The sequence below is a fragment of the Orbicella faveolata genome, unplaced genomic scaffold (genome assembly GCF_042242905.1).
Source record: "Orbicella faveolata isolate gen_17 unplaced genomic scaffold, um_ofav_v1 contig_35, whole genome shotgun sequence".
Taxonomy (NCBI): domain Eukaryota; kingdom Metazoa; phylum Cnidaria; class Anthozoa; order Scleractinia; family Merulinidae; genus Orbicella; species Orbicella faveolata.
Genome location: NW_028301564.1, coordinates 28,348,583 through 28,369,805, shown reverse-complemented (window position 1 = coordinate 28,369,805; position 21,223 = coordinate 28,348,583). Strand labels below are relative to the sequence as shown.

The following is a 21,223-nucleotide window of genomic DNA, read 5'->3' as shown; positions in this document are numbered from 1 at the left end:
CAAGGGGCTGACAATTTCGCGCGAAACATTGGCATCAAAAATGTAAGTTATTTCCAGAATTTTTGAAAGGATGTCTTTTAATCATTAGCTGTTTATACAGATTATAGCGATAAGTTCTGAAAGGAGATCCCCCTTTTGAATACACACTCCAAATTTGTGGGGTCATTTTACACACCTATTTAACTTTCGGAAAGTTTGTGTTGACCGCAGTTGTGAGGGACCTGATCACTGATGGAGGAAGACGCCCTCTTCTCGCCATACGGGGACTACCAAACCATCTTTTGAATTGAACGGTGAGTTTAGACGTATCAATGTGATGTGAACACGGTTGCTTGACATTTTTTTCATTAAAATCTCTGTTTTGATTTCTGGAAATTCTTTATTTATGTGAAGAATGATATACAGATATAGCATTTGTAGCCGAGATTTTTCGCGGCAAAATGCATTGAAATAATAGTTTTGGGACAGGCACGTTTCGCTCTGTTTCTTGGTTTTTCTTCCATAAGTGTCTTAAGTTAAGAGGAATGTCACTTGAGTTAGAAATTTATGTACAGTACTGTTCTTTTGCGGCGTAGAGGACCTGTCGTTTACAAAGAGATCCGTGTTTCCACAATCATGGGTTAGATATTTACAAGATCTGGAAGGGAGGGTTCCTCAGAAGGAAAACGCATTAAATTAATTTCTAACCAGCGAAACTCGGTGCTGAAGCCAGAAAAACACTTTGCTGAATGTCTAGGAGCAATTCACTGATGAAAATTTGAAAATCGCCAGAACGCCATACCAGAAAGCAGTGGAATGGAGATAAATTTTAGAAAAACGAATAATTATCCGGAAATAGATAGAAAATGTTCACAGCACTTCCATGATTAATTGTGTATGCAGACTTAGTTACTTGTAGCTTTTTATTCTTGTTCTCCTTCTTAAAGTGAAGTGTAAGACATTTTATAAAATCTGTTTTAACACCCAGGCCCCACTTTGAGACTGCCAGTGAATATAATGGTAAAATATACATGGAACCTTATTTTCATGAAAGTCCTGGACGTCTTTTGGTAAGAAGCACGTGCAAATGAATTACAATACGATGATTGGTTGAAAACTTGAAACGCCGCCTTAAAGAATTCACAAGCGTTTTTGACCAACAACTATTTGTTGTTTTATCACGGTAGTGCAATAAGGTCAATGTTGGACACAGTTTCCTTATTAGAGGGCTAACAATTTCGCGGGGAAAATTGACATCAGAAATGTAAGTTATTTCCAGAACTTTTGAAAGGATATATTTTAATCATTAGCTGTTTACAAAGATTATAGCGATAAGTTTTGACAGGAGATCCGCTTGTTGAATACAGTCCTAATTGTGGGATCATTTTAGACGCCTATTTGATCTACTGAAACTTTGTGTAGACCTCACTTGTGAGGGATCTGATCACTGATGGAGGAATATATCTACTTCTTGCCATACGGGGACTACCAACCCATCTTTTAAACTGAACGGTAAGTTTAGGCCCATTAATGTGATGTGAACACGGTTGTTTGACACATTGTTTATTAAAATCTTTGTTTTGATGTTTGAAAATTTTTCATTTATATGAAGAATGATATACAGATAGAGCACTTTTAGCCGAGATTGTTCGCAGCAAACTGCATTGAGATAATAGTTTTGGGAGAGGTACGTTTCAGGCTGTTTGTCGGTGTTTCTTCTATAAGTGTCTTGAGTTATGAGAAATGCCACAGTGAGTTCGAAATTTCTGTAAAGTGTACTTTTGCCGCGAAAAGGTCCTGTAGTTTCGAAACGTAAGAAGCACATGCATGCAAATGAATTACAGTACGATGATTGGTATAAAACTTGAAATGTCCCCGTGAAGAATTCACAGGTGTAGTTGACTAAGAAACATTTGTTTTTGTTTGTTTTTTTTTTATCACGGTAGTGCAATAGGCGATTTAATTTAAAGATGCGCAATAGGACAAACACATCATCGGCGGGTACAAAGCACCGAGTTTTCATTTTAGTGCGTAACAATTTCGCGCGAAACATTAGCGTCAGAAATGTAGATTATTTCCAGAATATTTAAAAGGATATCTTTTAATTACCTTGGCAGTAATGCTTGGTCCGTTTACACAGATTATTGCGATAAGTTTTAAAAGCATATCTGTTTATTGAATTACACAGTCCTAATTGTGGGGTCATTTTACGTGCCTTTTTAACCTACGGAAACTTTGTGTAGACCTGACTTGTGGGGGACCTAATCACTGATGAAGGAAGGGACTACCAAACCACCTTTTAAATTGAACAGTAAGTTTAGGCGTATTAACGTGATGTGTACAAAGTTTCCTAAGATATTTTTCAATAAAATCTTTGTTTTTATTTTGGAATTCTTCATTGATGTGAAGAATGACGTTCACATATAGCACTTGTACCTGGAAAGAAAGTCGCGGAAAAATGCATTGAGATAATAGTTCTGGGAGAGGCACGCTTCGGTCTGTTTCTCGGTTTTTCTTGTATAAGTGTCTTGAGTCAAGAGAAATGTCACTTGAGTTAAAAATTTTTGCACAGTGTACTTTTGCAGCGAAAAGGACCTGTAGTTGCCGAAGCGATCCGTGTCCCCGCAATTAGGGATCAGATATTTACAAGATCTGGAAGGCAGAGAAATAGCACAAACACATCATTACATTATCGGAGGGTTCAAAGCCAATATTTGACAGAGTTTTCATTTCAGGATGTTAACAATTGCGCGCGAAAAATTGGTCTGAGAAATATTAAAAATGTTTTAAAGAACTTTTGAAAGGATAAATTTTCTTTACTTCACGTAATACACACATACGTACCCCTGCCTACTTGTGGGGCGTATGTTGCCACACCCTTCTTGTGAGGACTATCTCATCTTTAGTAGATATCCAAACAACACCTAGTGCGTTTTGTTGCTTGTTACCACTTGTCTTTATACATCTGTTAAAATCTGGGGAAAAGTTTAATATTTTTATGGGGGCTTATTTTGCATTTTCTGGGTAAGTTACTTTTGGCAAATAAAAGGTCACCTACCCTATTACAGAAATTTTCGCGACACGCTAATTTCGCGATTTTGAGGTGCGCATATTTCGCAGCTCTTAAATTTCGCGATTACGAGAAAATTTTGCCTTTTCAATCACTTTAATTACTCGCCTGCTCTCCTGCAACGTGATATCAGCCGCTTTAAAAGATTTTTTTTTATTTCACCATGACACTGAAGTCTTCTTCAGTGCCATGGACGCACACCACTTTTTCCAGGAGGCTTAGAAATTCCAGTAGAGGCGAGAGTAATAATAAAAAAATATATGAAAAGAATGTACAAGGCATTAAGAAATTTAAGTAGCTATTGGAACAGAATAACAAAGCACCAATAAATAGGCAATTCGAGAACTGTATAAAAAAGTGCTGCCTGAAGTGGAGACAAAAAGCAGTAGTAACATTTCGCGGCATGTTATGTTTGCGACACTTATTGTTCGAGTCACTTTGATTTCGCGATTCTTTCAGAGCGGTTTTCAAATGAGTGTCGTAAAACCAAAACGAAACCAATTACTTCCCAATTGGACTACTCAGCCAATCTCAAACCGTAGTCAAACCAAAACCAAAACCAAAGTCAATTAAAAACCGATCTAAGCCCGAAATTCTCGAAATTAACGTGTCGCGAAAATTTCATGTAATAAGGTGGTTTATAGAAAACTTCTTCATGTCTTCGCAATTAAATACCATTGAAGGCGCGGTAGGCCGCAATGTATTGCAAAAAGAAGAGCTGACGGCAAATGATTTTCAGTAAAAAGACCAGAAAAGAGGCGGGTTGCTTAGGGCAACTATGGTGAACGATTTATATATAGCAGAAAGATGAGGCTTTTCTTGTTGTGAAATGGCTTGAGATTTAGTTCTACAAATAACGGAAGATACAGAAAACAAGTGTTGAGAATTTGCATTATTGACTGCTAATATAGCAACAACACTCATATCGCTTGTGGGGTAGTGCATGTGTTTTCGAATTAACCGGCAACTCTGTGTTCTTGGTCATGGCCAGAAATTCCGGACATCGAGTCTGTTAATTTTCGTGCGGCATACGTCTACTACACATTTTAGTGGTGCATACCGCTGTTCAGTACAGCGTACTTCGGGCTCAATGACATTACAGAAAAAGTTGTCGTACAAAAAGATGTTGTTGGGCATGTAAATAACTGCTGAGTAATTGCACAAAAGTAAAAACTAGAGAAAATTGCCTTTCAAACGATGTCTTATGGAGCAAAATCGGACCATTTGCAGCCGAAATATCGCCGTGCAAAGACAGCTGATTTGGGGATTTTAGCGTGGTTGTTTACGAGCTTGCTTTCCGTCATTTTGCAAGCTTTTTAAAACCAAAAAGCACAGCGAAGAAATCAGCATCGCAGGTGAAAATTGGTCAAATAGTACATCATACGGTGCTTTTCTTCAAGCGATCGCAGCACTTGGGATATCCCGATTAAGTTATCTGCTACAGAGGATCAAAATCTTCTTGGGATGTAAAAATGGGATTTCAAGCCTCTGTTTTGTAGAGCATTGTATGGGCCAAGCTTCGAAAATAAACATCGATGAAAAGCAGGGCCAGTAACATTTGTTGATGAAAACTAACTTATCAGAATAGCCGAGGAAACTTTCAAGAACTCTAGCGGATCACGGCACTTGTTCCCGGTAAGCCAGAACGTGCTCTATTTTATTTTGCTTAATTTCTGCCATACATTTCCTTTGAGTGTTTGGCGGCCATATTGTCAAGTAACCTCGCGCGTGCGCCGTTGCGATGTCCGGAATTTCTGGCCATGTTTAACCAAACGAGCGAGTTTGGAGACGAGATTGCCCATTGCCATATTTCAATTCCCATAGCCTGCGTTCTGATCATCCCGAGGAACGGGAAACATCCGGGGAAGAAGTGGTCCATTATTTAATTTCTAAATTGTTTTAATACTACTCTTTCACTGAAAGGAGTTTTCATTATCTCATTCTCTTTTCTTCGTCAAAGTATCCAGCTGCATCGGAGACTTAAGTCAGTGGATAATTAATGCGCCCTAATCTATGACAAAATATGCCTTAGGCGTCGTTTGGTGTTCAGAGGACTATTAGTGATGATCTGTGAGAAGAAAACTACCAAACTACCCAGTGTGGTTAAAAACTTAATCAGCCGAACTGATTCAAAAAAAGGGGGAACGTCATGCAAGACATATTTATGGGCAACTGAGTTAGTTATTCTCTATGTTCCATACCCGCAGTCATATCAGAGGTTGTCCTTAAACTTGTTTGTACGCATTGGTCCATTACTATCTAGTCACTTATTAATAAGAAGGGCAAACTTTAAAGGACACTAGTAAATTCATCAGAGGACACAAAGACCTGTATACTAATTTAATGTATACAGCAGATTATGTACACTGTTCCCCAACATATTCCGTATTTGTTCTTTTTTGTAATGATTATTTTTAATGATTATAAGCAATGTGCCAATTGCTGCTGCTAAAGCATCTGCTCAATTCTCCTTTTTTTTCAGGAATCACTAGTAAAATTTATATAGCACTCAGGAATTAATCCAAACATTGAAAATATTACCTGATTAATTGCAGTTATCTGGGGGCTCTAATGCAAGTTACATTATGAAAAGAAGAAGCAGGCAACTGCCTCATGTGAGTAGAATTATATGCACACGTTCTCTGTAAAACTAACTAGCGGTTTATCACTAACTGTACGCTTTCATGCAGCTACCTTGTTTATATAACTTAGCGCCAGTACCGGTCAGCGGTACTAGGACTCAGCATGCGTTTTATCTGTTGTTCGTAGCGTGGCGTCCGCCATATTGTTACTGTTACTCGGCTGTTAGTTTTATCCCAGTTTGATTAAAAGCCTTACACGAGCCGGTCGTGCCTTGGTTCTTGCCTTATCTTCTTAACTGGCGTGGTGGCAGCGTTCGGTTCAACCCAAGCCGCATTTTCGCCGTAGAAAGCCTCTTTTCTGCCTCGACCGCGTGAACCAAAACAGTGCATCCTTCGCTGTGACAACACGTCCGGAGTTCTACATCGTGTGTTATGGCGTCTACTCACCGCGCACCGAAGCAGTGGTGCCTCTCCAAGGTGGAAACAATCAATAGCTTTGAAAACTGGAAGCAAAATCTACTGTACACACTATCCTTAGACAGCAACTTCGCCCCCTTCCTCGCGGATGGTTTTACATGGTTGAAAAAGACCAAAGCCCAACCGCTTCGAGGACTCGAAAACGATGGCGAAACTGTACCACTCTCTCGACGCTTAACCGCTCGTCAAAAAACCAACTTCCTCGAGCTGATGCTGGGACAAACCGCCAATTACTGCCCTATTATTTCGCGTAGCACGCTGGTAAAAAACTCAACCTCTCTTGAGTTCATCTGGCAAGCTATTCGACAACACTTTGGATTCCAGGTCACCGGCGCACAACTTATCGACTTTTCTGACATACACCTTGCGGCAGATGAGCGCCCCGAGGACCTGTACCAACGCCTCATGGCCTTTGTAGAGGATTCCTTGCTGCGTGCAAATGGCTTAACCCACCATGGTGAACATGTTTCAGAGGATGAGGAACTTACTCCCACTCTCGAGAACTTCGTCGTCCTTACCTGGCTACGACTCATTCACCCCAGCCTTCCTCGATTGGTCAAGCAGCGCTACGGCACGGAGTTGAGATCTCGCACCCTTGCCTCAATTAAGCCAGAAATCTCACAAGTCCTTACCTCTCTCCTTGAGGAAATCCGCACCTCCGATGACGCTAGGATCCTGCGTGCAGCAGTAGCTGACGATTTTCGTAGCCCCCGTCCGGGTGGCAGGAGTAACTCTAAGTTCCGCACCAGACAACCTCGTCAGGACAAGGTCTGCCCCTTATGCAAGCAAGCCGGTCGCTCTAACACAAACCACTTCCTCAGTCAGTGTACCTTCCTCCCTGACAATGACAGGCGCTTCATGGTAAAAGCGAGACAGATCGTTGGCATCCTCGACAACGAACCAGACACGGACTGCGACCTCGACCCTGATACTCCAGTTCCTGATCCCACTTTGCCTACCCCAGATGTCGTAGCCTACCGTGTACAGACCCGTCAGTCTCCTTATATGGATGTCTTTCATGCTCACCGTGTTGTCCGCGTCACCATTGACAGCGGCGCCACTGGAAATATGATCCGTCACTCTACCGCGAAACACCTCGGATGTCCTGTAATATCAAGTGCCCAGTCCGTGCAGCAGGCTGATGGCTCTTCTCAACTTCGGGTGGTCGGTGAGATACGAACAACCTTCACCCGCGACAACACAGACTTTACGTTCGAAGGTCTTGTCGTAGAGGATCTTGATGTTAAAGTACTCGCCGGGACCCCCTTTATGGAGGCAAATGATGTTGCTGTGCGTCCCGCTAAGAGAGAGGTGCTCCTTGGCAATGGGTCTGTCTACACGTATGGGTCCAAGTCTCCACCCAGCCCCCTCCCAACTGTTCGTAGGGCTTTTGTTCTCCGTGCTCCTACTCCTTCCAAGACTGTTTGGCCCGGAGAATTCTTGGAAGTACAGCTGCCAGACGATGCTCCTCCTGATTCAGAGTATGCACTTGAGCCTCGTACTGATGCACCAAGTTCACATAAACTCAAGCCATCCCAGTTGTGGCCGCAGCCTAGTGTCGTTTCAAGTGTTGCGCGGGCCATACGCATACCAACCCTGTCAACCGAGCCTCGCACACTTAAGCGTCACGAACACTTCTGCCAAGTCACTCCTGTCTTCGAACCAAAAGAGGATCCAGGCCCGTCTCCCGCTCAGCGTCCGTTACCACCCTCTAATTCCAGTCACTCCGCATCCGTTCAGGTAGACCCAGACAGCATCCTACCTCAGGCTATCAGGACCAATTTCCAATCCCTGCTTAGAGAGTACGACTCCGTATTTGACCCCCAGTTCCCTGGTTACAATGGATCCTCCGGCCCTTACCAAGCACAGGTCAACATGGGCCCTGGTGAGCCACCACAGCGGAAAGGTCGCCTCCCCCAATATGCACGAGATAAACTCGTCGAGCTCCAAGAGAAGTTTGACCACCTAGAGCAACTCGGAGTCTTCCGTCGCCCCGAAGATGTTGGTATCACTGTGGAATACCTAAACCCTTCTTTCCTGGTAAAGAAGCCCAATGGCGGCTCTCGTCTCGTCACTGCTTTTGCTGACGTAGGCAGATACAGTAAGCCTCAACCATCTTTGCTGCCCGATGTTGACTCCACCCTACGACTCATCGCCCAGTGGTCACACATCATTGTCACCGACCTAACAAGTGCCTTTTATCAAATCCCTCTGGCCAAAGAGTCCATGAAGTACTGCGGCGTTGCCACTCCTTTTAAAGGAGTACGAGTCTACGTTCGTTCCGCTATGGGCATGCCCGGTTCGGAAACCGCCCTGGAAGAGGTTATGTCCCGCGTCCTAGGCCCCTTACTACAAGATGGATCCGTGGCCAAAATTGCGGATGATCTATACTGTGGCGGCAACACACCCCAAGAGCTATTATGCAACTGGAAGAAGGTCCTACAAGCCCTACACAAGTGTAACCTGCGTTTGTCTGCCCACAAGACCATCATCAGTCCCAAGAGCACCACTATTCTTGGCTGGATCTGGACTGTTGGCTCTCTCTCCGCCAGTCCCCACCGCCTAAACACTCTCGCCACCTACCCTGAGCCAAGCACTATTGGTCGATTGAGATCCTTCATTGGGGCATACAAGGTCCTCTCCCGCGTCATCCCAAGGTGCTCACGTTACCTCACTCCCTTGGATGCTGTAACGGCTGGTCGTCCTTCCCAGGAATCCATAAACTGGACCGATGATCTAAGAGGTGCATTCCGTAGTGCTCAGAATGCCCTTTCATCTGCGCTCACAATCAAGTTACCCAGACCTGAGGACCAGCTATGGATCGTAACTGACGGAGCTGTCAGGGACCCAGGAATAGGTGCTACCCTCTATGTGACGCGCGGAGACAAGTTACATGTTTCCGGTTTCTTCAGCGCTAAGTTGCGGGGGTCCCAGACAACGTGGCTTCCATGCGAGGTAGAAGCCCTCTCCATTGCGGCTGCTACTAAGCACTTCAGCCCGTATCTTATTCAGTCGTCCAAGAAGGCCTGCATCCTTACTGACAGTAAGCCCTGCGTCCAAGCGTACGAGAAGCTCTGCCGTGGGGAGTTCTCTGCCAGCCCTCGTGTATCCACTTTCTTATCTGTCGTAAGCCGCTACCAGGCTTCTGTAAAGCACGTCTCAGGCGCTGATATCCTCCCGTCAGACTTTGCAAGCCGAAACGCCGCCCCCTGTGAAAACGAGACCTGTCAGGTGTGTTCTTTCATCACTCGAACTAGCGACTCTGTCGTCCGAGCCGTGTCTGTTCAAGATATCCTCCAAGGGAGCGTCCGCCTTCCCTTCACCAGCCGGCCCGCCTGGTTGGCTGTTCAGTCTGAATGCCCAGACCTGCGCCGGACACACGCTCACCTTGTCCAGGGTACGAGACCTTCCAAGAAACTGACTAACATCAAGGACGTCAAACGGTATTTACAAGTTGCGTCAATTGCAAATGATGGCCTCCTTGTTGTGCAGCGTCATGAACCGTTGTCACCGTCCAGGGAGTGCATTATCGTCCCCCGCCAAGCCTTGGATGGCCTTTTGACCGCTCTTCACATTCAGCTTAGCCACCCGTCCTGCCACCAGTTGAAGATGGTCGTCAAACGCTATCTTTTCGCCCTCGATCTGGACAAGGCAATCTCTCGTGTCTCTGAAGGATGCCACTCCTGTGCGGCACTCCGAAACTCTCCAACCGCACGTATTGACCAGTCCACCTCGCCACCACCTGACGCTATTGGTCGGTCCTTCGCGGCAGACGTCATCAAGCGCTCTTGCCAGCTTATCTTTGTCCTCCGCGAGACTGTGACCTCTTACTCCTCCAGTTTATTGCTTGAAGATGAGCGGCACCAAACGTTACGCAATGCCATCGTCAAACTCTGCTTGGAAATGCGCCCTATGGATGGTCCACCCGCTGTGATCCGTACTGACCCTGCACCTGGCTTTAAGGCCCTAGTCAACGACCCACTCTTAGAGAAGCACAGAATTACAATTGAGCTTGGCCAGGCCAAAAATCCCAACGAGAACCCCATAGCTGAGAGAGCTGTCCAGGAGTTGGAAACAGAACTACTACGTCAGGAGCCTCTTGGTGGTGCTGTCTCTCCCCTCACTCTTGCCATAGCGACCTCTGCCTTGAACTCTCGTATCCGTTCACGTGGCCTATCCTCACGAGAAATGTGGACACAGCGGGACCAGTTTTCAAACAAGCAGTTACCCCTTGCTGACGACCATTTAATTACCCTCCAGCACAAGCAGCGCCTCTCCAACCACCCCCACAGTGAGCGCTCTAAGGCCCCTGTGCAGCAAAGGCGCCCTACTCCCCAGATTGATATTGGTGACCTAGTGTACCTCAATTCCGACCTGAACAAGTCTCGAGCCCGCGACCGCTACCTTGTTGTAGCCATAGAACCACCGTTCTGTGACATCAAAAAGTTCATTGGATCCCAATTACGCAGCTCATCATACCATGTCAAACTATCAGAGTGCTTCAAGGTCCCACCTGACTTGGCCGACCCCTTACGTGTTCCCCACACACGTCGCAGTAACGACTCAGACGACTCAGACGAACCTGGTACCACATCGTGCCCTCCACCCTCTCTGCCTGACATCCCTGATGCCATCTCTTCTTCAGCGCATCAGCTATCTGACAGCTCTCACTGTGTTACACCACAAGCCTGTGCCTTTCCTGTTGACCATACCATGGTTGACACAGCTACACAGCCGTCATGCCCTGATGACACCCCATTAGAAAACGCAGTCATGTCAGCAGACCCTCCCACTCCTGACCTACGGAGATCCTCACGTGTCCGCCGTCCTCCTACGCGTTTTGTAGACTGAACTGAACTCTGACTTTTCCTTGCATATAGGTTAGCGTCAAGTACATTCCACTATGTTCTCGGTTCCTGTTATGTGGCATACTATGCCCCTTTTTACTTTATGTATTTACTGCGTTGAAAAGACTTATGAAACAAGAAGAAAGAAGTCACGCCAGTACCGGTCAGCGGTACTAGGACTCAGCATGCGTTTTATCTGTTGTTCGTAGCGTGGCGTCCGCCATATTGTTACTGTTACTCGGCTGTTAGTTTTATCCCAGTTTGATTAAAAGCCTTACACGAGCCGGTCGTGCCTTGGTTCTTGCCTTATCTTCTTAACTGGCGTAGGCCACCATGTTATTACCATGTATTACAGTCACATTGATTTGTCCTGCTAAATGCCCATAAGAAACTCCATTTATGCGGCCACCTCTTTAAAGCGACCACTTTTTAAAGCGGCAATCATAGGACATATTTCTTTCCAATGAAATTAAAGGAAAAGAATTAGGTCCACAGTCATTATTCTTTGGGAAGTCAGGAATATTTGTCTCTCTGCTTTTAAGTTATTTCCTTTAGAAGTGAAAATTTAATGTCACACCCCTTTGTTATAATAAAAACATATCTGTTTTACTTCAATTGATTTCTCAAAATTAGTGAACATACCTCTGTCATTGTTTTTTAGAAAGAATATGTCACAGGATTTTTAACTAAGGGCACAGACCAAGATGGTTTAGAAGAAAGGTTTATTAACCATTTTATAGGTAAGTAGACTGTAAACGGACTGCCAAAGTTACATGAAGCTAGATGTGTCAAGCAGAAAATCTGTTGTTTAAATGTAATGTTAACACCCAAGTATCTGTAAATAGAGGTTCATCACATTTCTGGTCGGAGAATTTAAGTGTTCTCCCGAACTTTGCAAGTAATTAAATGCAATGACTTTTTACAGTTTATGGAAATTATAAGGACAGGACAAAAAAATGAGTATTAAATGGGTGAGTTCGCTGCTCAAAAACACCCCAATTGTGTTATTGGTAGGATTCAAGTGGAATTTAGCATGGCCCATCTGGACTTGAGAAATAAAGGACAGCGAAGACAGGGTACTTTTGCAAGTTTGCAACAAAAGATTTTTAAGACCGACACTAATCAATAAATTGACATAAATCAAAACATGTATACATGTACTAAAATTAACATGCGAGCTCCCCAATGCATTTTGGAACATGTTCTATGTGCTTTCATGCACTCGCAGCAGTATAGAACTTGTCTTTTTTCATCTTCAAATCGATCAGTTTCCTTCTGTCTGACCGCTAATTATATGTATATTGTGAACCTCGTTTATTGTAAGTTCAAAATGCATTATATTGATCATTTAATTTTTGTTAGTTAAATCACATTTGAATCTTTCTCTCTTGACTTTGAAAAAAATAATTATTTTATGATCAAAAGATTAGCGAAATTGGAAGATAAGTTCTGAACAAGGACGTGACGCTTATTTATATTAACTAATTATGATCATTATGTCTGCATGAACATCATGTAAGTCGATGATTGGCTGGAAGGAAACTACGGCACATAAATGGTTTCCAAATCAACAGTAGGACTATTTTTCCTGAGCTGAGAGGCAGGAGAACACTGTGTTATGTACTAACAAATATCTTAGAGCTTATGTGCTAACCGAGAATGAGACAAAAGTCACTCGGTCATTTTCTAGTTTGATAAAATGTTATCAAGTGCTGCTAATTTTTATGTGTAGTTCTGTTACTTTGATACGTTGCAAACTTATTCACATTTCACCTATTTTGTTTTTCTTTGTTTGTTAGGAAGAGGTGTATTTACAACAAAGTTGTTTTCAAAACGAGATTTTCTCCTTCAATATAAAGGGGACCTCATCTCCCAAGAAGAAGGAGAGAAGAGAGAAGAGTCATACAGTCCAGATCTTGGGAGTTTTCTATTTTTCTTTAAGGATGGCTCTGAGTGTTATTGGTAAAGTGTTGGAAAGGAAATGTTTTTTTTTTCAAAGCAGCAGTTCATTCATACTGTATTTTGTTTTAGAAAATTAACCCTTAAGTGGACAATAAGGGGTGGGGGGGGGGGGGGTGAGGGAGGATGGTGGCTGCTACCCCTCTAAGGTTTTTTTTTAAGAATTTACTCCAAAAACCTGCATATATTCTTAGATCGCATTCAAATGTTTTGTAGCCTTATGCGCAACAGAGCCCGAAAAAGATAGGTGAAGTGATTCCAATTTTGGCTTGATTTAATTTGTATGAATTTCTGTAATTTTCTGACTTTTCAAAAAAATAGTTAAATTAAGGTGTCATTCTTTAGAGAAAGCGTTCTACTCAATGTAAATTTATTCTGCCGTGCTTAAGGGGAGTTCCATACATGCATCCCCCCCCCCCCCCCCACGTTTCATTGCCCGTACATCTGAAGGTTGATTATCATTAATTATGAGATATTCATAAGAATGGGAACTCAGAACTGTTGTATGATGCCTGCAAGGAATTATTCTTTATCAGTGCTAGGGTGGCAGAGTAAGCATGGAAGGGTGGATAAGAGCTTGCTGTAAAAACTGAACAATTTTTATTGGCTGCCAACTGTAAATATAATAAAATAGCTTCTTCAGTTCTGCAAATTTTGATTGATCACCTGCGGATATAGAGTAATGTGACAAACAGTCCTGCATAGATTTTCCTTTCTGATTTCTAAGTGTTAGGCCCAGTTAGAATTCCACGGCACAAACCTAATACCAAAGACGTGTTGAGTAAAGTGTTCAATAACTTAACCAATTCTTTCTCTACTTGCCGCTTCTACCCAAATGAATAGTAAGATACATTATTCCCTCACTGAACTTAATGATGCTCTAATGAATGTTTTGCTCTGGTGGCCAGAAAGAAATCTAAAATAGCAGCTAGAACGTTAGGCCACTTGCAAATTGTTTGCAGCTTTCAAATAAAGGTCTGCTAATAATATATATAAGTCAACAGACAACAGAGAGAATATAGGGACGTAGAAAGACCCTCTGCTATGGTGGCCAAGGGGAAATGCTTAAGGAGGGTCTAAGAAAGATTACGAGCTTAAATTTATGCGGTTCTGCCAATTCTAACCTTTACGGAAATTTTTCATAAAACAACAACAGCAACCGACAGTATAGTATATAAACATCTGTAGAAGCTTGCTCAGTTTGTCAAAATCAGTAAGATACATAAACTGTTCTTGTTGATTTTTAGTGTTGATGCCACATTTTCGAGCGGCCTGGGAAGACTTGTCAATGATGCGCCATCAAACAAAGCCAACTGTTGTATGAGAAAGATAAAGGATGGAAAAAACATCTATCTTGTCCTGTTTGCATTGCGAGAAATATCAGTTGGAGAAGAATTGCGGTATGACTATGGTGTCAAAGATCTTCCTTTGCGTAACAAAAGAGGTACACAAAAACCAAAAATTTACTCCCTAACGTGTAATTGTCTTTAAGACAATGATTAAGCTGTATAATTATGTAAGTGTGTTTGTTGTATCCTTAATGGTTCCTCATCATCCCTAGTCATGCTGTTACTGTTAGCAATTTTTACATTTACATCAATGTGACTTGGTCTAATTACCAGACATTGTGCAACACACTTTTACACTATTATTTACGTTTGTCTAAATTATCATATATCTTTTTTATGAACTTTACTTAGGCAATAAAAGTAGCAGGCTGGTGGATGGTGACAATTATGAAAACGAGCTAACAGGTGGCATCATATCTTCAGATGAAAAAATGACGAACAGTGGCAGTATGCCTGCTGATGAAAACGAGCCGATGCGTGGCATGAAATCTTCAGATGAAAAAGAGACGAACAGTGGCAGTATGCCTGCTGATGAAAACGAGCCGATGGGTGATGGAAACGAGCTGATGGGTGGGATCAAATCTTCAGATGAAAAAGAGACGAAGAGTGGCAGTATTTCTTCTGATGAAAAATGGGTTGAAGGGTGACATCACATCAGATGAAAAAGAGACGAAGGGCGGCAGTATGTCTGCTGATGAAAATGGACTTAGGTGTGGCGAAGATTACCACAGCATGTTTTCTGATGGAAAGAAACTCCGGAGTGGCAGCTCCTCTGCTGGTGAAAAAGGACTGCAAAGTGGCAAAGAAGACCACAGCACTTCCGCCTTGTCAATCAACTTTACAACCAGTGAACATATCTGTTCAATGAATGAGAATACCTCTATTTCGGCACAATCATTACAGAGATTTCAGCAGTGGAAACCTGGTTTAGCCCATGAGGAATGCTGGATAGACGATGAAGTAAGTTAATTAAAATCATGTACCTAACTTATGCAAGACTTGCTCATAGAGCGGTTCTCAATTGAGTGTTGAAAGTAATTAGACAATTACTTTGGTTTTGGTTTTGTTTTTACTACGGTTTGAGATTGGCTGAGTAGTCTGATTGGTAAGTAATTTGTTTGGTTTTGGTTTTAAGAAACTCAATTGAAAACCGCTCTAAGTTGATCAGTAATTAACGTATCGCAAAAATAGCATGTAATAAGGTGGTTTATAGAAAACTTCTTCATGTCTTCGCAATTAAATACCATTGAAGGCGCGGTAGGCCACAATGTATTGCAAAAAAAAAGAGCTGACGGCAAATGATTTTCAGTAACAAAGCCCAGAAAAGGGGCGGGTTGCCTAGGGCAACTACGGTGAACGATTTATATGTAGCAGAAAGATGATGCTTTTCTTGTTGTGAAATGGCTTGAGATTTAGTTCTACAAATAACGGAAGATACAGAAAACAAGTGTTGAGAATATGCATTATTGACTGCTAATATAGCAACAACACTCATATCGCTTGTGGGGTAGTGCATGTGTTTTCGAATGAACCGGCAACTCTGTGTTCTTGGTTTTAACCAAACGAGTGAGTTTGGAGACGAGATTGCCCATTGCCATATTTGAATTCCCATAGTCTGCGTTCTCATCATCCCGAGCAACGGGAAACATCCGGGGAAGAAGTGGTCCATTATTTAATTTCTAAATTGTTTTAATACTACTCTTTCACTGAAAGGAGTTTTCATTATCTCATTCTCTTTTCTTCGTCAAAGTATCCAGCTGCATCGGAGACTTAAGTCAGTGGATAATTAATGCGCCCTAATCTATGACAATATGGCTTAGGCATCGTTTGGTGTTCAGAGGACTATTAGTGATGATCTGTGAGAAGAAAACTACCAAACTACCCAGTGTGGTTAAAAACTTAATCAGCCGAACTGATTCAAAAAAAGGGGGAACGTCATGCAAGACATATTTATGGGCAACTGAGTTAGTTATTCTCTATGTTCCATACCCGCAGTCATATCAGAGGTTGTCCTTAAACTTGTTTGTACGCATTGGTCCATTACTATCTAGTCACTTATTAATAAGAAGGGCAAACTTTAAAGGACACTAGTAAATTCATCAGAGGACACAAAGACCTGTATACTAATTTAATGTATACAGCAGATTATGTACACTGTTCCCCAACATATTCCGTATTTGTTCTTTTTTGTAATGATTATTTTTAATGATTATAAGCAATGTGCCACTTGCTGCTAAAGCATCTGCTCAATTTTCCTTTTTTTCAGGAATCACTAGTAAAATTTATATAGCACTCAGGAATTAATCCAAACATCAAAATTATTACCTGACTAATTGTGTCATTTAAACTCTTTTTCCATGCAGTTATCTGGGGGCTCTAATGCAAATTACATTACAAAAAGAAGAAGCAGGCAACTGCCCCATGTGAGTATGCACAGGTTCTCTGTAAAACCAATAATTTGTGGTTTATCACTAACTGTACACTTTCATGCAGCTACCTTGTTTATATAACTTAGGCCACCATGTTATTACCGTGTATTACAGTCACATTGATTTGTCTTGCTAAATGCCCATTAGAAACTCTATAAAATTTATGCGGCCACCTCTTTAAAGCGACCACTTTTTAAAGCGGCAATCATGGGACGTATTTCTTTCCAATGAAATTAAAGGAAAAGAATTGGTCCACAGTCATTATTCTTTGGGAAGTCAGGAATATTCATATCTCTGCTTTTAAGTTATTTCCTTTAGAGGTGAAAATTTAATGTCACACCCCTTTGTTGTAATTAAAACATATCTGTTTTACTTCAATTGATTTCTCAAAATTAATGAACATACCTCTGTCATTGTTTTTAGAAAGAACATGTCACAGGATTTTTAACTAAGGGCACAGACCAAGATGGTTTAGAAGAAAGGTTTATTAACCATTTTATAGGTAAGTAGACTGTAAACGGACTGCCAAAGTTACATGAAGCTAGATGTGTCAAGCAGAAAATCTGTTGTTTAAATGTAATGTTAACACCCAAGTATCTGTAAATAGAGGTTCATCACATTTCTGGTCGGAAAATTTAAGTGTTCTCCCGAACTTTGCAAGTAATTAAATGCAATGACTTTTTACAGTTTATGGAAATTATAAGGACAGGACAAAAAAATGAGTATTAAATGGGTGAGTTCGCTGCTCAAAAACACCCCAATTGTGTTATTGGTAGGATTCAAGTGGAATTTAGCATGGCCCCATCTGGACTTGAGAAATAAAGGACAGCGAAGACAGGAGGCTTTTGCAAGTTTGCAACAAAAGATTTTTAGAACCAACACTAATCAATAAATTGACATAAATCAAAACATACATGTACTAAAATTAACATGCGAGCTCCCCAATGCATTTTGGAACATGTTCTATGTGCTTTCATGCACTTGCAGCAATATAGAACTTGTCTTTTTTCATCTTCAAATCGATCAGTTTCCTTCTGTCTGACCGCTAACTATATATATATATATTGTGAACCCCGTTTATTTTAAGTTCAAAATGCATTATATTGATCATTTAATTTTTGTTAGTTAAATCACATTTGAATCTTTCTCTCTTGACTTTGAAAAAAATAACAAAGCAAATTTCAAATTGCAAACTGCATTGGTTTCAACAAAAAGCACGCGGTAGCATTTCACTGCGGTTTTGGTATAAGTATAAGAATGATAATGAAAAATGTACAATAAATTTGTATTTGTTAGGTACATTTTCATTCGCACTAGCCTAATGTTGCATGTAATTATTTTATGATCAAAAGATTAGCGAAATTGGAAGATAAGTTCTGAACAAGGACGTGACGCTTATTTATATTAACTAATTATGATCGTTATGTCTGCATGAACATCATGTAAGTCGATGATTGGCTGGAAGGAAACTACGGCACATAAATGGTTTCCAAATCAACAGTAGGACTATTTTTCCTGAGCTGAGAGGCAGGAGAACACTGTGTTATGTACTAACAAATATCTTAGAGCTTATGTGCTAACAGAGAATGAGACAAAAGTCACTCGGTCATTTTCTAGTTTGATAAAATGTTATCAAGTGCTGCTAATTTTTATGTGTAGTTCTGTTACTTTGATACGTTGCAAACTTATTCACATTTCACCTATTTTGTTTTTCTTTGTTTGTTAGGAAGAGGTGTATTTACAACAAAGTTGTTTTCAAAACGAGATTTTCTCCTTCAATATAAAGGGGACCTCATCTCCCAAGAAGAAGGAGAGAAGAGAGAAGAGTCATACAGTCCAGATCTTGGGAGTTTTCTATTTTTCTTTAAGGATGGCTCTGAGTGTTATTGGTAAAGTGTTGGAAAGGAAATGTTTTTTTTTTCAAAGCAGCAGTTCATTCATACTGTATTTTGTTTTAGAAAATTAACCCTTAAGTGGAGAATAAGGGGTGGGGGGGGGGGGGGGAGAGGATGGTGGCTGCCACCCCTATAAGGGTTTTTTTTTAAGAATTTACTCTAGGATGCTGATGCTCTCAGAGACTCTTAACTCACGGAAATTTTGATATGTCACTTTTGCGTCTATAAGTCGTCATGTTGCCATGGCAACTGCATTGTTACATGCAAGTCTAGCCAAAAACCTTCGTATATTCTTAGATCGCATTCAAATGTTTTGTAGCCTTATGTGCAACAGAGCGCGAAGAAGATAGGTGAAGTGATTCCAATTTTGGCTTGATTTAATTTGTATGAATTTCTGTAATTTTCTGACTTTTCAAAAAAATAGTTAAATTAAGGTGTCATTCTTTAGAGAAAGCGTTCTACTCAATGTAAATTTATTCTGCTGTGCTTAAGGGAGTTCCATACATGCATTCCCCCCCCCCCCCCCCCCCACGTTTTATTGCCTGTACATCTGAAGGTTAATTATCATTAATTATGAGATATTCATAAGAATGGGAACTCAGAACTGTTGTATGATGCCTGCAAGGAATTATTCTTTATCAGTGCTAGGGTGGCAGAGTAAGCATGGAAGGGTGGATAAGAGCTTGCTGTAAAAACTGAACAATTTTTATTGGCTGCCAACTGTAAATATAATAAAATAGCTTCTTCAGTTCTGCAAATTTTGATTGATCACCTGCGGATATAGAGTAATGTGGCAAACAGTCCTGCATAGAGTTTGCTTTCTGATTTCTAAGTGTTCTAAAGGCCCAGTTAGAATTCCACGGCACAAACCTAATACCAAAGACATGTTGAGTAAAGTGTTCAATAACTTAACCAATTCTTTCTCTACTTGCCGCTTCTACCCAAATGAATAGTAAGATACATTATTCCCTCACTGAACTTAATGATGCTCTAATGAATGTTTTGCTCTGGTGGCCAGAAAGAAATCTAAAATAGCAGCTAGAACGTTAGGCCACTTGCAAATTGTTTGCAGCTTTCAAATAAAGGTCTGCTAATAATATATATAAGTCAACAGACAACAGAGAGAATATAGGGACGTAGAAAGACCCTCTGCTATGGTGGCCAAGGGGAAATGCTTAAGGAGGGTCTAAGAAAGATTACGAGCTTAAATTTATGCGGTTCTGCCAATTCTAACCTTTACGGAAATTTTTCATAAAACAACAACAGCAACCGACAGTATAGTATATAAACATCTGTAGAAGCTTGCTCAGTTTGTCAAAATCAGTAAGATACATAAACTGTTCTTGTTGATTTTTAGTGTTGATGCCACATTTTCGAGCGGCCTGGGAAGACTTGTCAATGATGCGCCATCAAACAAAGCCAACTGCTGTATGAGAAAGATAAAGGATGGAAAAAAACATCTATCTTGTCCTGTTTGCATTGCGAGAAATATCAGTTGGAGAAGAATTGCGGTATGACTATGGTGTCAAAGATCTTCCTTGGCGTAACAAAAGAGGTACACAAAAACCAAAAATTTACTCCCTAACGTGTAATTGTCTTTAAAACAATGATTAAGCTGTATAATTATGTAAGTGTGTTTGTTGTATCCTTAATGGTTCCTCATCATCCCTAGTCATGCTGTTAGTGTTAGCTATTTTTTTACATTTACATCAATGTGACTTGGTCTAATTACAAGACGTTGTGCGACACACTTTTACACTATTATTTAAGTTTGTCTAAATTATCATATATCTTTTTTATGAACTTTACTTAGGCAATAAAAGTAGCAGGCTGGTGGATGGTGACAATTATGAAAACGAGCTGACAGGTGGCATCATATTTTCAGATTAAAAAAAGACGAAGAGTGGCAGTATGCCTGCTGATGAAAACGAGCCGATGGGTGGCATGAAATGTTCAGATGAAAAAGAGACGAACAGTGGTAGTATGCCTGCTGATGAAAACGAGCCGATGGGTGGCATCAAATCTTCAGATGAAAAAGAGACGAAGAGTGGCAGCATTTCTTCTGATGAAAATGGGTTGAAGAGTGACATCACATCAGATGAGAAAGAGACGAAGGGCGACAGTATGTCTGCTGATGGAAATGGACTTAGGTGTGGCGAAAATTGCCACAGCATGTTTTCTGATGGAAAGAAACTCCGGAGTGGCAGCTCCTCTGCTGGTGAAAAAGGGCTGCAAAGTGGCAAAGAAGACCACAGCACTTCCGCCTTTTCAATCAACAGTACAACCAGTCATGATATCTCTTCAATGAATGAGAATAATTCTATTTCGGCACAATCGTTGCAGAGATTTCAGCAGTGGAAACCTGGTTTAGCCCATGAGGAATGCTGGATAGACGATGAAGTAAGTTAATGAAAATCATGTACATAACTTATGCTAGACTTGCTCATAAGTTGATCAGTAATTAATGTTACAAGAGAGCAAGACGTGTACATGTTCTACAGTAATGCAGGAAATGTTAAGACAATACCATTTTTGTAAGAAAATATCTTAACAGATTAGCCAGAATGTACCTTGTAATTTCAAATTGTGAACAATTTTTGTTTTAGTAATCTATAAAATGGCTGCTAATTTATATA

The 21,223-nt window shown here is 41.1% G+C and overlaps 2 protein-coding genes and 1 pseudogene across 3 annotated transcripts; all 3 read left to right on the top strand.

Annotated features, from left to right (window-relative positions):
* Positions 1–4,123: 4,123 nt before the first annotated feature.
* On the top strand, positions 4,124–14,835 carry LOC110043874 (N-lysine methyltransferase KMT5A-A-like; the record flags this gene model as incomplete). Its single annotated transcript, XM_089274226.1, has 6 exons — positions 4,124–4,684; positions 5,605–5,664; positions 11,617–11,695; positions 12,755–12,917; positions 14,162–14,358; positions 14,615–14,835. Coding segments are annotated over exons 2-6 (690 nt in total), but the record flags the coding sequence as incomplete, so codon positions are not given.
* On the top strand, positions 5,765–10,959 carry LOC149104127 (uncharacterized). The gene has a single exon (XM_089273328.1). It carries the CDS (start codon positions 6,064–6,066, stop codon positions 10,957–10,959), a length of 4,896 nt encoding a protein of 1,631 aa, XP_089129454.1. The 5' UTR covers positions 5,765–6,063.
* Positions 14,817–20,552, top strand: LOC149104126 (uncharacterized; annotated as a pseudogene). Its single transcript, XR_016201892.1, has 6 exons — positions 14,817–15,223; positions 16,627–16,686; positions 17,116–17,194; positions 18,419–18,581; positions 19,945–20,142; positions 20,401–20,552. The product of XR_016201892.1 is annotated as an uncharacterized LOC149104126 (transcript).
* The last annotated feature ends 671 nt before the right edge of the window (positions 20,553–21,223 follow it).